The 16,791-nt window shown below is 38.7% G+C and overlaps 1 protein-coding gene and 1 long non-coding RNA gene across 8 annotated transcripts in view; one reads left to right on the plus strand and one right to left on the minus strand.

The window, feature by feature from the left end:
• Positions 1–11: 11 nt before the first annotated feature.
• Positions 12–16,791, minus strand: part of NAPEPLD (N-acyl phosphatidylethanolamine phospholipase D) — a 48,634-nt gene continuing 31,854 nt past the window's right edge. For 4 of the 7 annotated variants that reach the window (XM_073009206.1, XM_073009209.1, XM_073009207.1 and 1 more), the window contains exons 4-5: positions 13,556–13,670; positions 9,983–11,422 (exon numbers count right to left, since the gene is read on the minus strand). In XM_073009206.1, the coding sequence (XP_072865307.1) occupies positions 11,258–11,422; positions 13,556–13,670 (280 nt within the window). In that variant the 3' untranslated portion in view covers positions 9,983–11,257. Of the gene's footprint in view, positions 3,794–9,982; positions 11,423–13,555; positions 13,671–16,791 lie in introns of those variants that run through there. The other 3 variants (XM_007982457.3, XM_007982462.3, XM_007982459.3) reach the window with 1 other exon arrangement.
• On the plus strand, positions 4,206–8,527 carry LOC140709683 (uncharacterized). The gene is made up of 2 exons (XR_012090395.1): positions 4,206–4,742; positions 6,147–8,527. It is a non-coding gene; the product is annotated as an uncharacterized lncRNA (long non-coding RNA).

Here is a 16,791-nt window from a genome sequence, read left to right on the forward strand (position 1 = left end):
TACTGTTTCCCTTGACAGTACTTTATTAATTTTCATCCATATTTTACTTGACTAAAAATACAATGTATGAAAAGTTATCTTTAATAGTATTTTTATTCCATAAGCTGCTATAACAATTTATTGATACATCTGGGATTCAGCCAGGTCTTATAATATTTAAATTTATAACCCCTGCCATGCATAGCATTAAGTAAATCAGTATGCAAGCAGTATTTAAGGCAAAAGCTTTAAGAATACTTTAAATTTCATTTGTAAATATAGATACAAGACTGTTTCCGTAGGAAGTCACAAATCCTCAAACAGAAATATGTGTGTTCTCAAGGTTATCCTGATACAGAAATCAAACTTTGAAGGAATATTTTTACATTAGAAAAAGGGGTCAGTATAAGCTGAAAACTGAAAATTCCCAGTGAGCTAGACATGAACAAAAGTATGCATTCCCCAAAAGGCACATTTCTTTATAACAGTTTTTTCAAATTTACCTCCCTATTTAATGAAAGCATATTAATTAAATATGAAAATATGCATACATTGAAAACCAGGATTTGTTTTTAATGTGCTTTAGCAGCAGTGGATTCTAAAACTGTCTTGTCCTCTCTCATTAGTTTGAATAATCACGCTCCCTAGAGATCAGACCATTGAGTCTGAAATGTCAAAATGCTAGAGAAAAGAGGGAGTAATTTTTAACTACCCAGAAAGAAGATGCACAAATACATCTTTTCCTATGTAGGTCACGGCATATGTTGGCTTTTATAATTTGGGATTTCTCCTAATTGATGACCCACCCTATTGGGCAGTGAGGCATAGCAAAGTGTTCCTCAGTTATCGCAGGAAACTTCAATAAGATCTTACATATTGGTATGGGTACTCACTAATCAAAGAGGAAAATAAAGTTGACTTAGAGGATAAGACTGATTAAACGACACTACAATGCATATTAGACTGAATTGAAAAAGAGAATGGATTTGTCTTATTTTTCAAAATTTGTTTTCACTTTGCACATAAGCCCTTCAAAATGTAGATAACAAATGAAAAATAAAGTGGAACCCACTCAGTAAGGTGAGATTTCTGTAAGTAGGGATGAAGCTTGACATTCTTAATGAATAGTGTCAGTGTAGAAAGAACATGAGTGGTAATAAAAAATTACAGCTTATGAAAGGGCCTAGAAAAATGAGGCAGGCCAGATGAGTGGAAATAGAACACAACAGGTTAAAGTGCTTTGAGGCCCTCAGTTAAACAATACATATGAATACAAAATAATGTTAAGGCCATTCATGGAGAAGAAATACTTAAGCAAGACATACCTGGCTTGCTTCACAGAGTAGAGGTAAGAGATGGATTTTCAATTCGGTGTGCAGCAGCAAGGAATATGGCTACAACGTTGGCTAGTATTAGGGCAACACACCTCAAAACTAACCATAAACCTAACATCTTGATTCACATCTGCTTGGAGTGAAAAAGTTTATGAACAGTCTTTTCAGGAAGGTTTATTTTATGGGGGATTTTTTTGTGCTTTAGTACCCCAAAATCGCATACATTCGCATACATTATATATACACACATTGCATACACATTTCCCCTTGACTGATTCGCATCTTTGTAGATAAACACTAAATTTTGATAAAGATTATTTACACTTATTTAGGCTATTACTCCAATTTACAAAATCAGTGAAATAAAGTTGTTTTCAGTGTTTAGTCTCCTAATATATGATGCTTAAATTTGCAACAGGAACAATACATTATCAAAAGCATTAACCTATATTCAGCTTTCAAATATACCTATCTATATTAGGCAGTGATATCTTAAGAAATGATTTTCTCCCTTATATTTCTAAAGTGTTTTAAAAACTCATTTATTCTACACATTTTTCAGAGGTAGGTCGGAATTATCCTCTTGTTGCAAATGAGGAAACAGGCACAGTGAGCATTGGTGACTTGTTTCAGGTTACACAAAAAATCCATGATGAAAGCAGGGTAAAAGTTCAGATTTAGTGGCTAACGTGTGGCACTACACATACACATGAGTAAATCATAGAGCACTGCCTGGGTAGCATTTGGTGTAGAAAACCTATTTTGATTATTTTGTATGAATAAAGTGCTGAGACTGGATTAGGAATACAGAATGGGCCTCCAGCAGTATCTAATCCAACTCCCTCCCTTAGGAAGGGTCAGAATAATCAAGTGAATACAGAGCCCTTATTAGGACTAAATCTTACGTCAACCGACTTTTTTTTTTTTTTTGTAACCACTGGTGTTCATACTGGCTTACCAAAAGAATCATGCTTAAGGTTCATTTAATATAAAAATATAAGACATCTGAATCATGTAAAAAAAATTATAAATCTGACTGATATATTTAGAGCTAAGAGACCCCGGAAAAAGAAAATGTGTAGAGAAATTTAAAAACATAAAATTTAATTCAAAGTATATGGTCTATTAACATTTATTAACATTTTATCTGTAAAATACTTCATTGTAGCTATATTTGTGCTTAGAAGATCTTCTAGATTTAAAAAAAGAAAATGGCATAAATCATATTCTCATAGCCACACCCCTTCCCTTCCTCTGCTCAGCTAAGAAGAGGGCTTTCTTTCGAGACAGGGTCTCATTTTGTCGCCCAGGCTGGAGTGCAGTGGTATAATCACAGCTCACTGCAGCCTCTACCTCCTGGGCTCAAGTGATCCTCCCACCTCAGCCTCCCAAGTACCTGTGATTACAGGTACACACCACCTCACCCGGCTAATTTTTTTTTTTTTCCCCCCGAGAGACGAAGTCACCATGTTGCCCAGGCTGATGTCGACTTCCTGGGTTCAAGTGATCCACCCACCTTGGCCTCCCAAAGTAAGAGGTCTTTTGGGAATTGTAGATGTGCAACAGAATACACTGTTTCCTCTCATCTGAAGGCTCTAGGAAAAAAAATATACTGTTCCCTCTTTCAAAACCTTAAGTGAATGGTGGTCATGGGTGCATTAATGCGAAAGAACGGTACACTTAAAAATGGTTAAAATGGTAAATGTTTAAAATGGCAAATATGTATTTATATATTTTTACCACAACAGAAAAAATCAAGTCTTTAAAAATGATAGCCCCTATGTTTTTATGCTTACTGAAATAAGCCATATTTAATATTTGGCATATAAGCTAATCTTGATAGAGCAAGAATTGCTGTTTATAATAAGCATGTTGGACTGAATTTCATCATTTATTATAATGTGCATATAAGAAAGATACTTGTATTTGTAGGCCTCTGAAAAAAATCTAGGTGGGTAGACAGGCTTGACTCACCTTGCAGAAGGTCCTGAAGAATGGAAAAAACAAAATGAGTCTTCAATATCAGTTTTTCACAATCTCAGGAAATTCTACTACCACAAAAGTGTAATGCTTTAGTAAAAACATTTCCATTGCAGTGCTTATATCATGGTAGGAGATTTAAAATTCACATTAGCCAATTCATAATTTAAATGACCCACCCCTGAACCCTCTCACAGTGTATATGAGCTGATCATATTAGGAAGCAAGTTATTACACAAAACATAAAACATAAACTTGCAGAAGTTGTTTCCAAATGTAAAAGAATCACAATATTCATGAATTTCTAAGTCTTTTCACTTGTTTTTAAACTCAGATGATGCCTTTTTCATTAAAAGTGCCTGTGCTCACATTTATTAAAAGTTTTCATCATCAGTATTTAGGTATCTTGATTCTCCATGCTTCAAGACAAAAAAATCTTCAGCATTAAGTCCGTATCTCTCTAGAGCTTCATTCAGCTTCACTGGAGGCTCTAAGTAATGCTGGCGAAAGGTAGAAAGAAGAAAAACAGAAAAAGATTATACACATATTTGGGAGATTATTCAAATAACAGTTCAAACTAAAATAACATATGCATAGTTAAAATAAGGCCCTTTCTTTTAATTGAAGCATTAGCAAATGGGTCTATCACATTTTCTAATACAGTTTTGAGTCATGAAATAAGTCAACAGAAAGGTATTTGGTTGGACAGAAATCATGCCAACACCACGTATGTCAAATTTGGTGCCATCTTACTTTGAACATCACTGGATTGCATGAAATCTTATCACGGTTTCACCATATGAAATTCCAATCTAAACGGAATCGGTGCCAAAGATGATGGTATTAGAGAATTACATGTTACCAACATTTTTGAAAAATATAGAAATATTGAGATTGTGGTGGGTGGGTGGGTGGGTGGGTGTGTAGCCAAATACTACAGCAAATTGTTTTGGCTGAAGAGGGTTGTTACTCTCAAAAAGTCTAGTCACATACAGAAACCAGTCTACAGAATGAAAGAGGATCCCAGAGAATATAATCTGAAGGTTTACCTGTGTGTGGCAAAGAGGAGTCAAGATTTTGCCCTGAGTATTGCTAAATGGGAGTCGCCCTTTACTGAGATGTTTGAAAAGTAAGCTGGAGAGGGAAGATGAGGAAGTTGAATTTCAGACTTTAGTTCTAGGTACCTAATGGATATCCAAGTGGAGATGTGAAGGAGGCAGTTGGATATATAAATGTGGATTATAGAAGAAAAATAGCTAGAGAGGAACAGCAGAGAGGTGGTATTTGAAGCCATAATACTGGATGCGATTCCCAAGGGAGAAACCAACGATAGAAGAGAAGAGGTCCATAGACTGACTCCTACGGCACGCACTGTTCAGAGCAAGCGGAGAGGAGGAACTAGCAACAAAGAATAAGAAAGGACAGTCAATGATGTACAAGGAAAACCAGGTAAGTTTCCTGAACCCTTAAATGCACAGGTTTGGTAACAGTTAGTGGCCACACACAGGTCATCCTTTTCCCCCTTGCTCAGTTCCAGGTTTTATGGCTATGTTTAAAGATCGGCAGGGCACGGTGGCTCACACCTGTAGTTCCCAGCACTTTGGGAGGCCGAGGTGGGCAGACCACGAGGTCAGGAGATCAAGACCATCCTGGCTAACAAGGTGAAACCCTGTCTCTACTAAAAATACAAAAATTAGCCAGGCGTGGTGGTGGGTGCCTGCAGTCCCAGCTACTCAGGAGGCTGAGGCAGGAGAATGGCATGAACCCGGGAGGCGGAGCTTGCAGTGAGCTGAGATTGCACCACTGTACTCCAGCCTGGGCAACAGAGCGAGACTCCATCTCAAAGAAAAAAAAAAGATCAAGGATACCTTTCGACTGACTACTGAGTACGTTCAGTTTTAACTATGTGTTGGTTATCCAATATTCCTAGAACTAACCCCTTACTAATGGATAGTTGATAACAGGAATTTACTTTTAATCTGTTTTATATATAAAGGAAAAAGATCACTAATTATATTATCAATAAAATTTAACTTTATACCTTAAGTCAAGAAATTTCCCCTAAAATAATTTCCTAAATTATTTTAAGAGATTTCAAAATGATGAACTTTTTTTCCCATTGAAAAATAACTTCTTTTGTTAAATTCTCTTTCTCCCATGCTCTACAAGTCTGGGCCAACAAGACACTCACACAGTCACCCTACATTGGTAACTTACTTGTTAAGCCATTAACTTTAGTGTGGAGTGCAATGTGTGGATTTAGTGAGAATTCTGATATGTTAGAGTTGGCAGTAGACCCTCTGTCTTTAATCTGCCTAGATTTAGCAGTATCTTTCTGAGTTTCTTCATAGATCAATTCTTCACTGTTTCAACATCTAGAAAACCTTGGAGGTAGGTCTGAAAGGCTTCTGAGTGACTGAGAGCTCATAGTCCAAGCTCTTTCGTCCACAAGGGAGATAAAAATGCCCCATAACCATGGGACAAAACAACTATGTATAAAGCAAAGTATATCAGAGATCAGTATGAGGAAGTGGGAAAAGCAGAAGACTCCCAGCACTCTGGATCCATTAGGGTCTAGGCAGCTAGCCACACACAACTTGTAAATTCCTGCAGGGGTCAGTTTCATGATATACTACAATAGAATATATTCAAAGACCCTGATCACTTGAAAGGCAATGTACATATTATGTAATGCTTGAAATTCGTTTCCATCAAAACTAGTAATTTAAGTTTTAGGGCTTAAATATATGTAGGAAATCCACTCATCATTCCCTAGATAAATTAGATGTTGCTATATATGCAATTTTAGAGTATTGCCAAGTTAAGGACATCCTTAATCTGCTTATATTACAGGAGGCAGTTACTATAACAGCATATATGCAAAGAATCTGAGATAACCATCAGATTCACCAAGGGTGAAATGAAGGAAAAAATGTGAAGGGGAGCCAGAGAGAAACGTCAGGTTACCAAGAAAGGGAAGCCCATCAGACTAACACCGGATTTCTGAGCAGAAACTCTACAAACCCAGAAGAGAGGAGGGGCCGATATTCAACATTCTTTTTTTCTTTTTTTTCTTTTTTTTTTTTTGAGACAGAGTCTCACTCTGTTGCCCAGACTGGAGTGCAGTGGCACAATCTCGGCTCACTGCAACCTCCACCTCCTGGGTTCAAGCAGTTATCCTGCCTCAGCCTCCTGAGTAGCTGGGATCACAGGCGTGTGCCACAACACCTGGTTAATTTTTGCATTTTTATTAGAGACCGGGTTTCACCACGTTGGTCAGGCTGGTCTCGAACTCCTGACCTTGTGATCTCCCCACCTCAGCCTCCCAAAGTGCTGGGATTACAGGCGTGAGCCACCACACCCAGCTCAACATTCTTAGAATTTTCAACCCGGAATTTCATATCCAACCAAACTAAGCTTCATAAGCGAAGGAGAAATAAAATCCTTTACAGACAAGCAAATGCTGAGAGATTTTTGTCACCACCAGGCCTGCCTTACAAGAGCTCCTGAAAGAAGCACTAAACATGGACAGAAACAACTGGTACCAGCCACTGCAAAAACATACCAAATTGCAAAGACCATCAACACTATGAATAAACTGCATTAACAAGCAAAATAACCAGCTAGCATCATAATGACAGGATCAAATTCACACATAACAATATCAACCTTAAATGTAATTGGGTTAATGCCCCAATTAAAAGACACAGATTGGCAAATTGGATAAAGAGTCAAGACCCATCAGTGTGCTGTATTCAGGAGACCCATCTCACGTGCAAAGACACACATTGGCTCAAAATAAAGGGATGGAGGAATACTTACCAAGCAAATGGAAAGCAGGGGTTGCAATCCTAGTCTCTGATAAAACAGACTTTAAACCAACAAAGATCAAAAGATACAAAGAAGGCCATTACATAATGGTAAAGGGATCAATTCATCAGGAAGAGCTAACTATCCTAAATATATATGCACCCAATACAGGAGCACCCAGATTCATAAAGCAAGTTCTTAGAGACCTACAAAGAGACTTAGACTCCCACACAATAATAGTGGAAGACTTTAACACCACACTTTCAATATTAGATAGATCAACGAGACAGAAAATTAACAAGGATATCCAAGAATTGAACTCAGCTCTGAACCAAGCAGACCTAACAGACATCTACAGAACTCTCCACCCCAAATCAACAGAATATACATTCTTCTCAGAACCACATTGCACTTATTCTAAAATTGACCACATAATTGGAAGTAAAACACTCCAACAAATGCAAAAGAAAGGAAATCATAATAGTCTCTCAGACCACAGTGCAGTCAAATTAGAACTCAAGATTAAGAAATTCACTCAAAACCACACAACTGCATGGAAACTGAAAAACCTGCTCCTGAATGACTATGGGTAAATAATGAAATTAAGGCAGAAATAAAGATGTTCTTTGAAACCAATGAGAACAAAGACACAATGTACCAGAATCTCTGGGACACATTTAAAGCAGTGTATAGAGGGAAATTTATAGCATTAAATGCCCACAAGAGAAAGTGGGAAAGATCTAAAATCGACACCCTAAAATCACAACTAAACTAGAGAAGCAAGAGCAAACAAACTCAAAAGTGAGAAGACAAGAAATAACTAAGATCAGAGCAGAACTGAAGGAGATAGAGACACGAAAAATTCTTTAAAAAATCAATGAATCCAGAAGTTGGTTTTTTGAAAAGATCAACATAATAGACCATTCACCAGATTAATAAAGAAGAAAAGAGAGAAGAATCAAACAGACGCAATAAAAAATGATAAAGGAGATATCACCACCAATCCCACAGAAATACAAACTACCATCAGAGAATACTATGAACACCTCTACGCAAATAAAGTAGAAAATCTAGAAGAAATAGATAAATTCCTGGACACATATACTATCCTAAGACTAAACTAGGAAGAAGTCAGATTCCTGAATGGACCAATAACAAGTTCTGAAATTGAGGCAGAAATTAATAGTCTACCAATCAAAAAAATCCAGGACCAGACAGATTCACAGCCAAAATCTACCAGAGGTACAAAGAGGAGCTGGTACATTCCTTCTAAAACTATTCCAAACAATAGAAAAAGAGGGAATCTTCCCTAACTCATTTTATGAGACCAGCATCATCCTGATACCACATCCTGATACCAAAACCTGGCAGAGATACCAAAACCTGGCAGAGACACAACAAAAAAAAAAAAAAAGAAAGAAAATTTCAGGCCAATATCCCTGATGAACATTGATGAGAAAATCCTCAATAATGGCAAACCGAATCCAGCAGCACATCAAAAAGCTTATCCACCACGATCAAGTCAGCTTCATCCCTGGGATGCAAGGCTGGTTCAACATATGCAAATCAATAAACGTAATCCATCACATAAACAGAACCAATGACAAAAACCACAGGATTGTCTCAATAGAAGCAGAAAAGACCTTTGACAAAAGTCAACAGCCCTTCAAGCTAAAAACTCTCTATAAACTAGGTATTAATGGAACATATCTCAAAATAGTAAGAGCTGTTTATGACAAACCCACAGCCAACATCATACTGAATGGGCAAAAACTGGAAGCATTCCCTTTGAAAACCGGCACAAGACAAGGATGCCCTCGCTCACCACTCCTATTAAACATAGTATTGGAACTTCTGGCCAGAGCAATCAGGCAAGAGAAAGAAATAACGGGTATTCAATTAGGAAAAGAGGAAGTCAAATTGTCTCTGTTTGCAGATGACATAATTGTATATTGAGAAATACGCAATGCCTCAGCCCAAAATCTCCTTAAGCTGATAAGCAATTTCAGCAAAGTCTCAGGATACAAAAATCAATATATCACAAGCATTCCTATACAGAATCAAAAATCACAAGCATTCCTATACACCAATAACAGACAGTCAAATCATGAGTGAACTCCCATTCTCAATTGCTACAAAGAGAATAAAATATCTAGAAATACAACTTACAAGAGATGTGAAGGACTTCGAGAAAAACTACAAACCACTGCTCAAGGAAATAAGAGAGGACACAAACAAATGGAAAAACATTCCATGCTCATGGATAGGAAGAATCAATATTGTGAAAATGGCCATACTGCCCAAAGTAATTTATAGATTCAACACTACCCCCATCAAGCTACCATTGACTTTCTTCACAGAACTGGAAAAAACTACTTTAAATTTCATATGGAACCAAAAAAGAGCCCACATAGCCAAGACAATCCTAAGCAAAAAGAACAAAGCTGGAGGCATCATGCTACCTGACTTCAAACTATACTACAAGGCTACAGTAACCAAAACAGCATGGTACTGGTACCAAAATAGATATATAGACCAATAGAACAGAACAGAGGCCTCAGAAATAACACCACACATATACAACCATCTGATCTTTGACAAACATGACAAATACAAAAAATGGGGAAAGGATTCCCTATTTAATAAATGGTGCTGGAAAAACTGGCTAGCCATATGCAGAAAGCTGGATCCCTTCCTTACACCTTATACAAAAATTAACTCAAGATGGATTAAAGACTTAAATGTAAGACCTAAAACCATAAAAACCCTAGAAGAAAACCTAGGCAATACCATTCAGGACATGGGAATGGGCAAAGACTTCATGACTAAAATACCAAAAGCAATGACAACAAAAGCCAAAATAGACAAATGGGATCTAATTAAACTAAAGAGCTTCTGCACAGCAAAAGAAACAATCAGCAGAATGAACAGGCAACCTACAGAACGGGAGAAAATTTTTGCGATCTATCCATCTGACAAAGTGCTAATATCCAAAATCTACAATGAACTTAAACAAATTTACAAGAAAAAAACAACCCCATCAAAAAGTGGGCAAAGGATATGAACAGATACTTCTCAAAAGAAGACATTTATGCAGCCAACAAACATATGAAAAAAAGACTCATCATCACTGGTCATTAGAGAAATGCAAATCAAAACCATATTGAGATACCATCTCACTCCAGTTAGAATTGTGATCATTAAAAAGTCAGGAAACCACAGATGTTGAAGTGGATGTGGAGAAATAGGAATGCTTTTACACTGTTGGTGGGAGTGTAAATTAGTTCAACCATTGTGGAAGACAGTGTGGTGATTCCTCAAGGATCTAGAACCAGAAATACCATTTGACCCAGGAATCCCATTACTGGGTATATACCCAAAGGATTATAAATCATTCTACTATAAAGACTCATGCACATGTGTGTTTATTAAGGCACTGTTCACAATAGCAAAGACTTGGAACCAACCCAAATGCCCATCAATGATAGACTGGATAAAGAAAATGTGGCGCATATACACCATGGAACACTATGCAGCCATAAAAAATGATGAGTTCATGTCCTTTGCAGGGACCTGGATGAAGCTGGAAACCATCATTCTCAGCAAACTAACACGGGAACAGAAAACCAAACGCCGCATGTTCTCATTCATAAGTGGGAGGTGAACAATGAGAACACATGGACACAAGGAGGGGAACATCACACATTGGGGCCTGTCAGGGGGTGGGGGGCTAGGGAAGGGATAGCATTAGGAGAAATACCTAATGTAGATGACGGGTTGATGGGTGCAGCAAACCACCATGGCACGTGTATACCTATGTAACAAACCTGTACGTTCTGCACAAGTACCCTAGAACTTAAAGTATAACAACAACAACAAAAAAGTAATGGGTAACAGATCCTCTCTGAAGATTATATCTACTTTATAATTCAACTAACTCATACTTATGAGGTTTATTCAACATCAAAACATGAACAAATTCCAAATTGCTAAAAGCTAAATGAGTTTTTATTACATTCTCATTAAGAAATAAAGATTGGCCAGGCGTGGTGGCTCACGCCTGTAATCCCAGCACTTTGGGAGGCCAAGGCGGGCGGATCACGAGGTCAGCAGATCAAGGCTATCCTGGCTAACATGGTGAAACCCCGTCTCTACTAAAAAAAATACAAAAAATTAGCCGGAAGTGGTGGCGGGCGCCTGTAGTCCCAGCTACTCCAGAGGTTGAGGCAGGAGAATGGCGTGAACCCGGGAGGCAGATCTTGCAGTGAGCCGAGATCACACCACTGCACTCCAGCCTTTGCGACAGAGCGAGAGTCCATCTCAAAAAAAAAAAAAAAAAAAAAGAAATAAAGATGGAGGTTAGGTTTATAACAGGAATAATTCTTGAGGGCTGAATAATACAATAATTCTCAAAGACAGGTTTTTTAATCCTCTCCACATCTTCCCCATCTCAGTAAAGACCACAACTGTCTAACCAGCTATTTAAGCTAAAAATCTAGGAGTCAACCTTGATTCCTTTCTTTGTGTAGGTTTAATAAAATACCATTACTTCATCTGAGTCACATATATATGGAATATACATATGGAATATGTGCATACACGCACACATATATAGATGGAATAAGAAATTGTCACTAAATATAGTGGTATGGCACTGGAAACCAGTCTCAAACTTCTCCCTTCTCCAAATACACACCCACACACCCACATTTATATTCTCATTTATCCTCCCCACAACCCCATGGTTAGTCATTATTCTATTCCTTCTCCCAACAGTGGCTAAGAATTGCTGCATTGTGGCTCAGGATTGCTGCCTCATGGCACAGGAATTTTGATTAGGGAGTGGGGGAATGGGCAGGCAGTGTACTAGGTAATTTTGGAACTCACTGTATCTTTGGGAGAGGGCGGGCCATAAATGAGACAGAGGAGTACTTAAAACCACAAGAAAACACTGGGTTCCTGCAGAGAGGCTCTGGGATGGAAGATACCACAGGAAGTAAAGAAGCCAAGTACTAACCACACTTTTTGGGTTTTGTTTGTTTGTTTTTATCGAGACAGAGTTTCACTCTTTCACCCAGGCTGGAGGGAAGTGCCGTGATCTCGGCTCACTGCAACCTCTGTCCCCCAGGTTCAAGTTATTCTCCTGCCTCAGCCTCCCGAGTAGCTGGGATTATAGGTTCCTGCCACCATGCCTGGCTAATTTTAGTAGACGGAGTTTCATCATGTTGGCCAGGCTGGTCTTGAACTCCTGACCTCAGGTGATCCACCTGCCTCAGACTCCCAAAGTTCTGGGATTACAGGTGTAAGCCACAGGTGCCCAGCCAAATCTCACTCTTTTGCACAGGCTGGAGTGCAGTGGCACAATCTCGACTTACTCTCACCTCCACTTACCGGGTTCAAGCAATTCTCCTGCCTCAGCCTCCCAAGTAGCTGGGATGACAGGCACACACCACCACACCTGGCTAATTTTTTTGTATTTTTAGTACAGACAGGGTTTCACCATGTTGGTCAGGCTGGTCTTGAACTCCTGACCTTAAGTGATCCACCTGCCTCAGCCTCCCAAATTGCTGGGATTACAGGTGTGAGCCACCGTGCCTGGCCTAACCATACATTTCTAAGTTTTGTTTAGAGAAGACCTTGGATCCAGGAAAGGAGAGAAAGCTTTATACTATCCTCTGCTCTCAGAACCCAGGCTAGTAGCAAAGTTCTAGGGTCCATCTGCCTTAAGGAAAAATTAGCTCTTGTGTTTTAATCTAGGAATAAAATCACATTTATCCCTATGCCTGGCACATAGCAGACACCGAGTCAATGTTTACTGAACATATTTCTTGAAAGTTCCACACTAGCCTTACTTCTCCCTATTGCCCTCCACTCTCCTGCTGAACTGATTCAAGTATTCCCCACACTAGCTGCCTCCAAGCCTACGCTCTGCCCTTTCCTCCTCTGATAATGCCTTCCTCCCTGCCCTCTCAGAGCCAAGTTCAACTGTCACTTATTCCATCAAGCTCTCTCTGATCCCTGCCATCAGCAAACGTCCTGATTCTGAGACCATGTCATCTGTTCCACATTACAGCACTTTCCCCTTCTAACATCTGTATCACATACATGACTTCTGTCTTCTGCTAGCATGAGAGCCTGCTTGAGGGGTGAGACATGATGGCTTGCTTTTCTATTCTCCAGATCACATACAGACTTTTGGTTATACAAACACAAGCTTTACTAACTTCAGAAATAAGCCAAAAGAAAACACAATGAGCTTTTATTTTTTTCTGACTGTATATGTGTGTATTGTTCTACTAATTAGTATGATTTACCACCCTAATTCATGCAGTGACTGTGATGAGTATGCAGTATCTGCTTCCAGAGTCTTGGGTCTGAAAACTAGGGAACAGTGATGCCTGAATCCTGTCATTGGTCAAACACACAGTTATTTTTATCGCAATCAAACTTACCTCATTTGCTAAGGCAAAAGTTCCCCAGTGAATTGCCATAGATTTCTTTGTTTGGACATCAATGTGAATCCTTACAGCTTCTTCTGGGTCTACATGCTGGTATTTCATAAACCACCTGATGAAACAAGGCAATTTCTTAATTCTGACCTTTGAGATATACACTAAATTCTAAAATCTGTTTCATTTAATCAAACTTTAAGATTCTGTGCAGGACTATGGATGTTGAGAATTAAGAACCACTCACTGGGATAAAGCATGCAATTTTGGGGAGGATGAGCTAGAAACCAAGTCTGAAAGTCAGGTCAAGGCTAGATTGTAAAAACAAAACAAAACAAATTCTGCACAGGAGTAAGTCACAGGAGCAAAACCATCTCCCTTTAATACACTTTCTGCTGAAAAATAAAACAAGCAAAAGTCTTTTTTGTACAAATTGCTATAAAATAAGTAAGTCTCAAGCAAACTCCCCTCTGAATAGTGAGATTTTGTTTCATGTATACTTTGATTTTACTGGATCTATCTGAAGACACAACTTACTGATGATGCAGGGGGAGGCAAGCCCCAAAACTGGGGCTTAGCCCAGGAGGGTTTTTGGCCTCACAAAGGAAAGAATTCAAGGGCAAGCCAGTGGTGTTGGCCAGCAATTTTTATTAAATGACACTGCTCCTTGCGGAGCAGGGCTGTTATAGATAGTAAGTGCACTCAGAGTTGGCAACATATGAGGGGTTGGCAACTGTATTTATACTCACTTATACCCACTTTTAATTATATGTAAATTAGGGAATGGGTTAATGCAAATTGAAGGGCAGATTATTTAGAACTTTCTAGGCATGGGGTGGTAACTTCTTGGTCATTGCCATGGAAAGGGGCAGTAACTTCTAGGTTGTTGCCATGGCATTTGTAAACTGTCATGGTGATGGTGGGAGTGTCTTAGGCTAATGAGCAATGAGGGCAGCTAGGGATCACTTTTGTCACCATCTGCTGGTTTTTGCCAGTTTTTTTTTTTTTTTTTTTCTGAGACTGAGTCTCACTCTGTCGCCCAGGCTAGAGTGCAGTGCCATGATCCCAGCTCACTGCAACCTCCACCTCCTGGGTTCAAGTGATTCTCCTGCCTCAGCCTCCCAAGTAGGTGGGACTACAGGTGCCCGCCACCACACCCAGCTAATTTTTTGTATTTTTAGTAGAGATGGGGTTTCACCATGTTAGCCAGGATGGTCTTGATCTCCTGACCTTGTGATCTGCCTACCTCTGCGTCCCAAAGTGCTGGGATTACAGACGTGAGCCAGTGTGCCCAGCTGCCAGTTTTTTTACTTTATCCATTGAGACTGGGAAATAAGTCCTGACTCACTGTTACTTTTAAAAGTAGATATTTTACAGTCCTGGATATGAATCAAAGAAACTGAATAGCTGGTAAAGAAATGAAAACCAAAACTCCAATTACAAAAGAATTTGTATGTCCTGCTGATACAAATTTGTAAAAACTTGCTAAAGCAAAAATAAACAAAAACTAGTATATAAAATTTAAAGACCAGGAGCCAAAATATCCAATTACTATTCAAGAAATTTTATTTAACCATAAAACTGAACAATGAGGTGTTTGGTTTGGCAAGAACATCAGACTAATGGGTAAATGATGAAGGAAATAATGAAAGGCTGCCTAATGCCTTGGGAAGAGCAAGGGCTCAGGAGGCAGAAGGTTTGGGTGTGAATCCCAGCTCCTGCAGTTCTTAGAATACCTTTGGAAAGTCTGTTCAAATTCTCTGAGCTTCTATTTCTAGAATGCCTTTGGAAAGTCTGTTCAAATTCTCTGAGCTTCTATTTCTTTGTCCATGAAATATAAATTTACCCCATTATGTGAGGGTATTGTGAGGATTAAACAAGACAAGGCTTAGGAAGGCATAGAGAACATCATCTACTTTCATAGAATTCTCCCAAAAGAGTAAACAAAACCAATACTTTCAGAAGAAAGAAGTATTATTCCTGATACAAAGGAGAAAGTGTACTGTCTACAAGCAAATCCTTTGCCTTCCAAGCCATCAGTTTCAAGGAGGAAAAACAACACTGTGTTCACATTATTTACATCCTAGTCTGCCAGTGACAACTAACACTACAGTGAAGACCAACAGACATGGATTCAGCACAGGAGCTTCCACACTTTACAGAAGACATCATGGAGAAGTTTATCCATCTGCAACAGATATTTACTGTTAGGAGCTGCTGGGTCCTACAGAAGCCTGAAAACAAAGCCACTGTGTTCTCAACAGCAAATGAGAGCAGCACTGTTCTGCCATATCTCCTGACTCTTGGAATTCAGGGAAAGATGAAAATGGTTTTTGCTGTTTCTCTCTTGATTTTTTTTAAATCCTAGTGCAAATCAAAGGGATAGATACATTCCTTTCCACCTGAAATAGATTTAAAATTTTTATTCTGATATAACAATTAAAATAAAAACTTAAAATCTTAACTGACTCGGATAGAATACCTGGTGACAGGAGATTCCCTAAAGTAAGAATGAAACATTCCAAGCATCTTATTGAAAGTTGTTTTCGGTGTAAACATCTTAAATTTATACAGCACTCTCAAGCTTTATTTGATGTCTTATTTCTAAAGCCGTTAATAGTAACCAAAGAAACAGATTACACATTAGAGGCTCTCACAATTTAACTTTCTTGGGGCAAATAATAGCCTCCTTGTCTTTTTTCCATCTTAGTTGTTTCCTGTTTGCCTGCAACGCAAGCAGGAAAGGGGATTATGTGAGTAAATTTGGTTGTACACATTCTATCATCACAAATATATGTGACAAATTTATATATTACTACACATGAAAACTTATTTTCGTAACAACAAATAAAAGATGTTCTAATCTATTAAGAACATACATCAGGCTGGGTACGGTGGCTCACGCCTGTAATCCTACCACTTTGGGAGGCCCAGGCAGGCAGATCACTTGAGGTCAGGAGTTCGAAACCAGTCTAGCCAACATGGTGAAACCCTGTCTCTACTAAAAACACACACACAAAAACTAGCCGGACATGGTGGTAGGCACCTGTAGTCCCAGATATTTGGGAGGCTGAGGCAGAAGAATCACTTGGACCCAGAGGCAGAGGTTGCAGTGAGCCAAGATCACACCACTGCATTCCAACCTGGGCAAGAGAGTAAGACTCCGTCTCAAACAAACAAAAAAAAAAGGAACATACATCGAGTAAAGACCAATTTTATGTTACAAATATAAAACTGAT

This window comes from Chlorocebus sabaeus, chromosome 21 (genome assembly GCF_047675955.1).
Source record: "Chlorocebus sabaeus isolate Y175 chromosome 21, mChlSab1.0.hap1, whole genome shotgun sequence".
Lineage (NCBI taxonomy): Eukaryota > Metazoa > Chordata > Mammalia > Primates > Cercopithecidae > Chlorocebus > Chlorocebus sabaeus.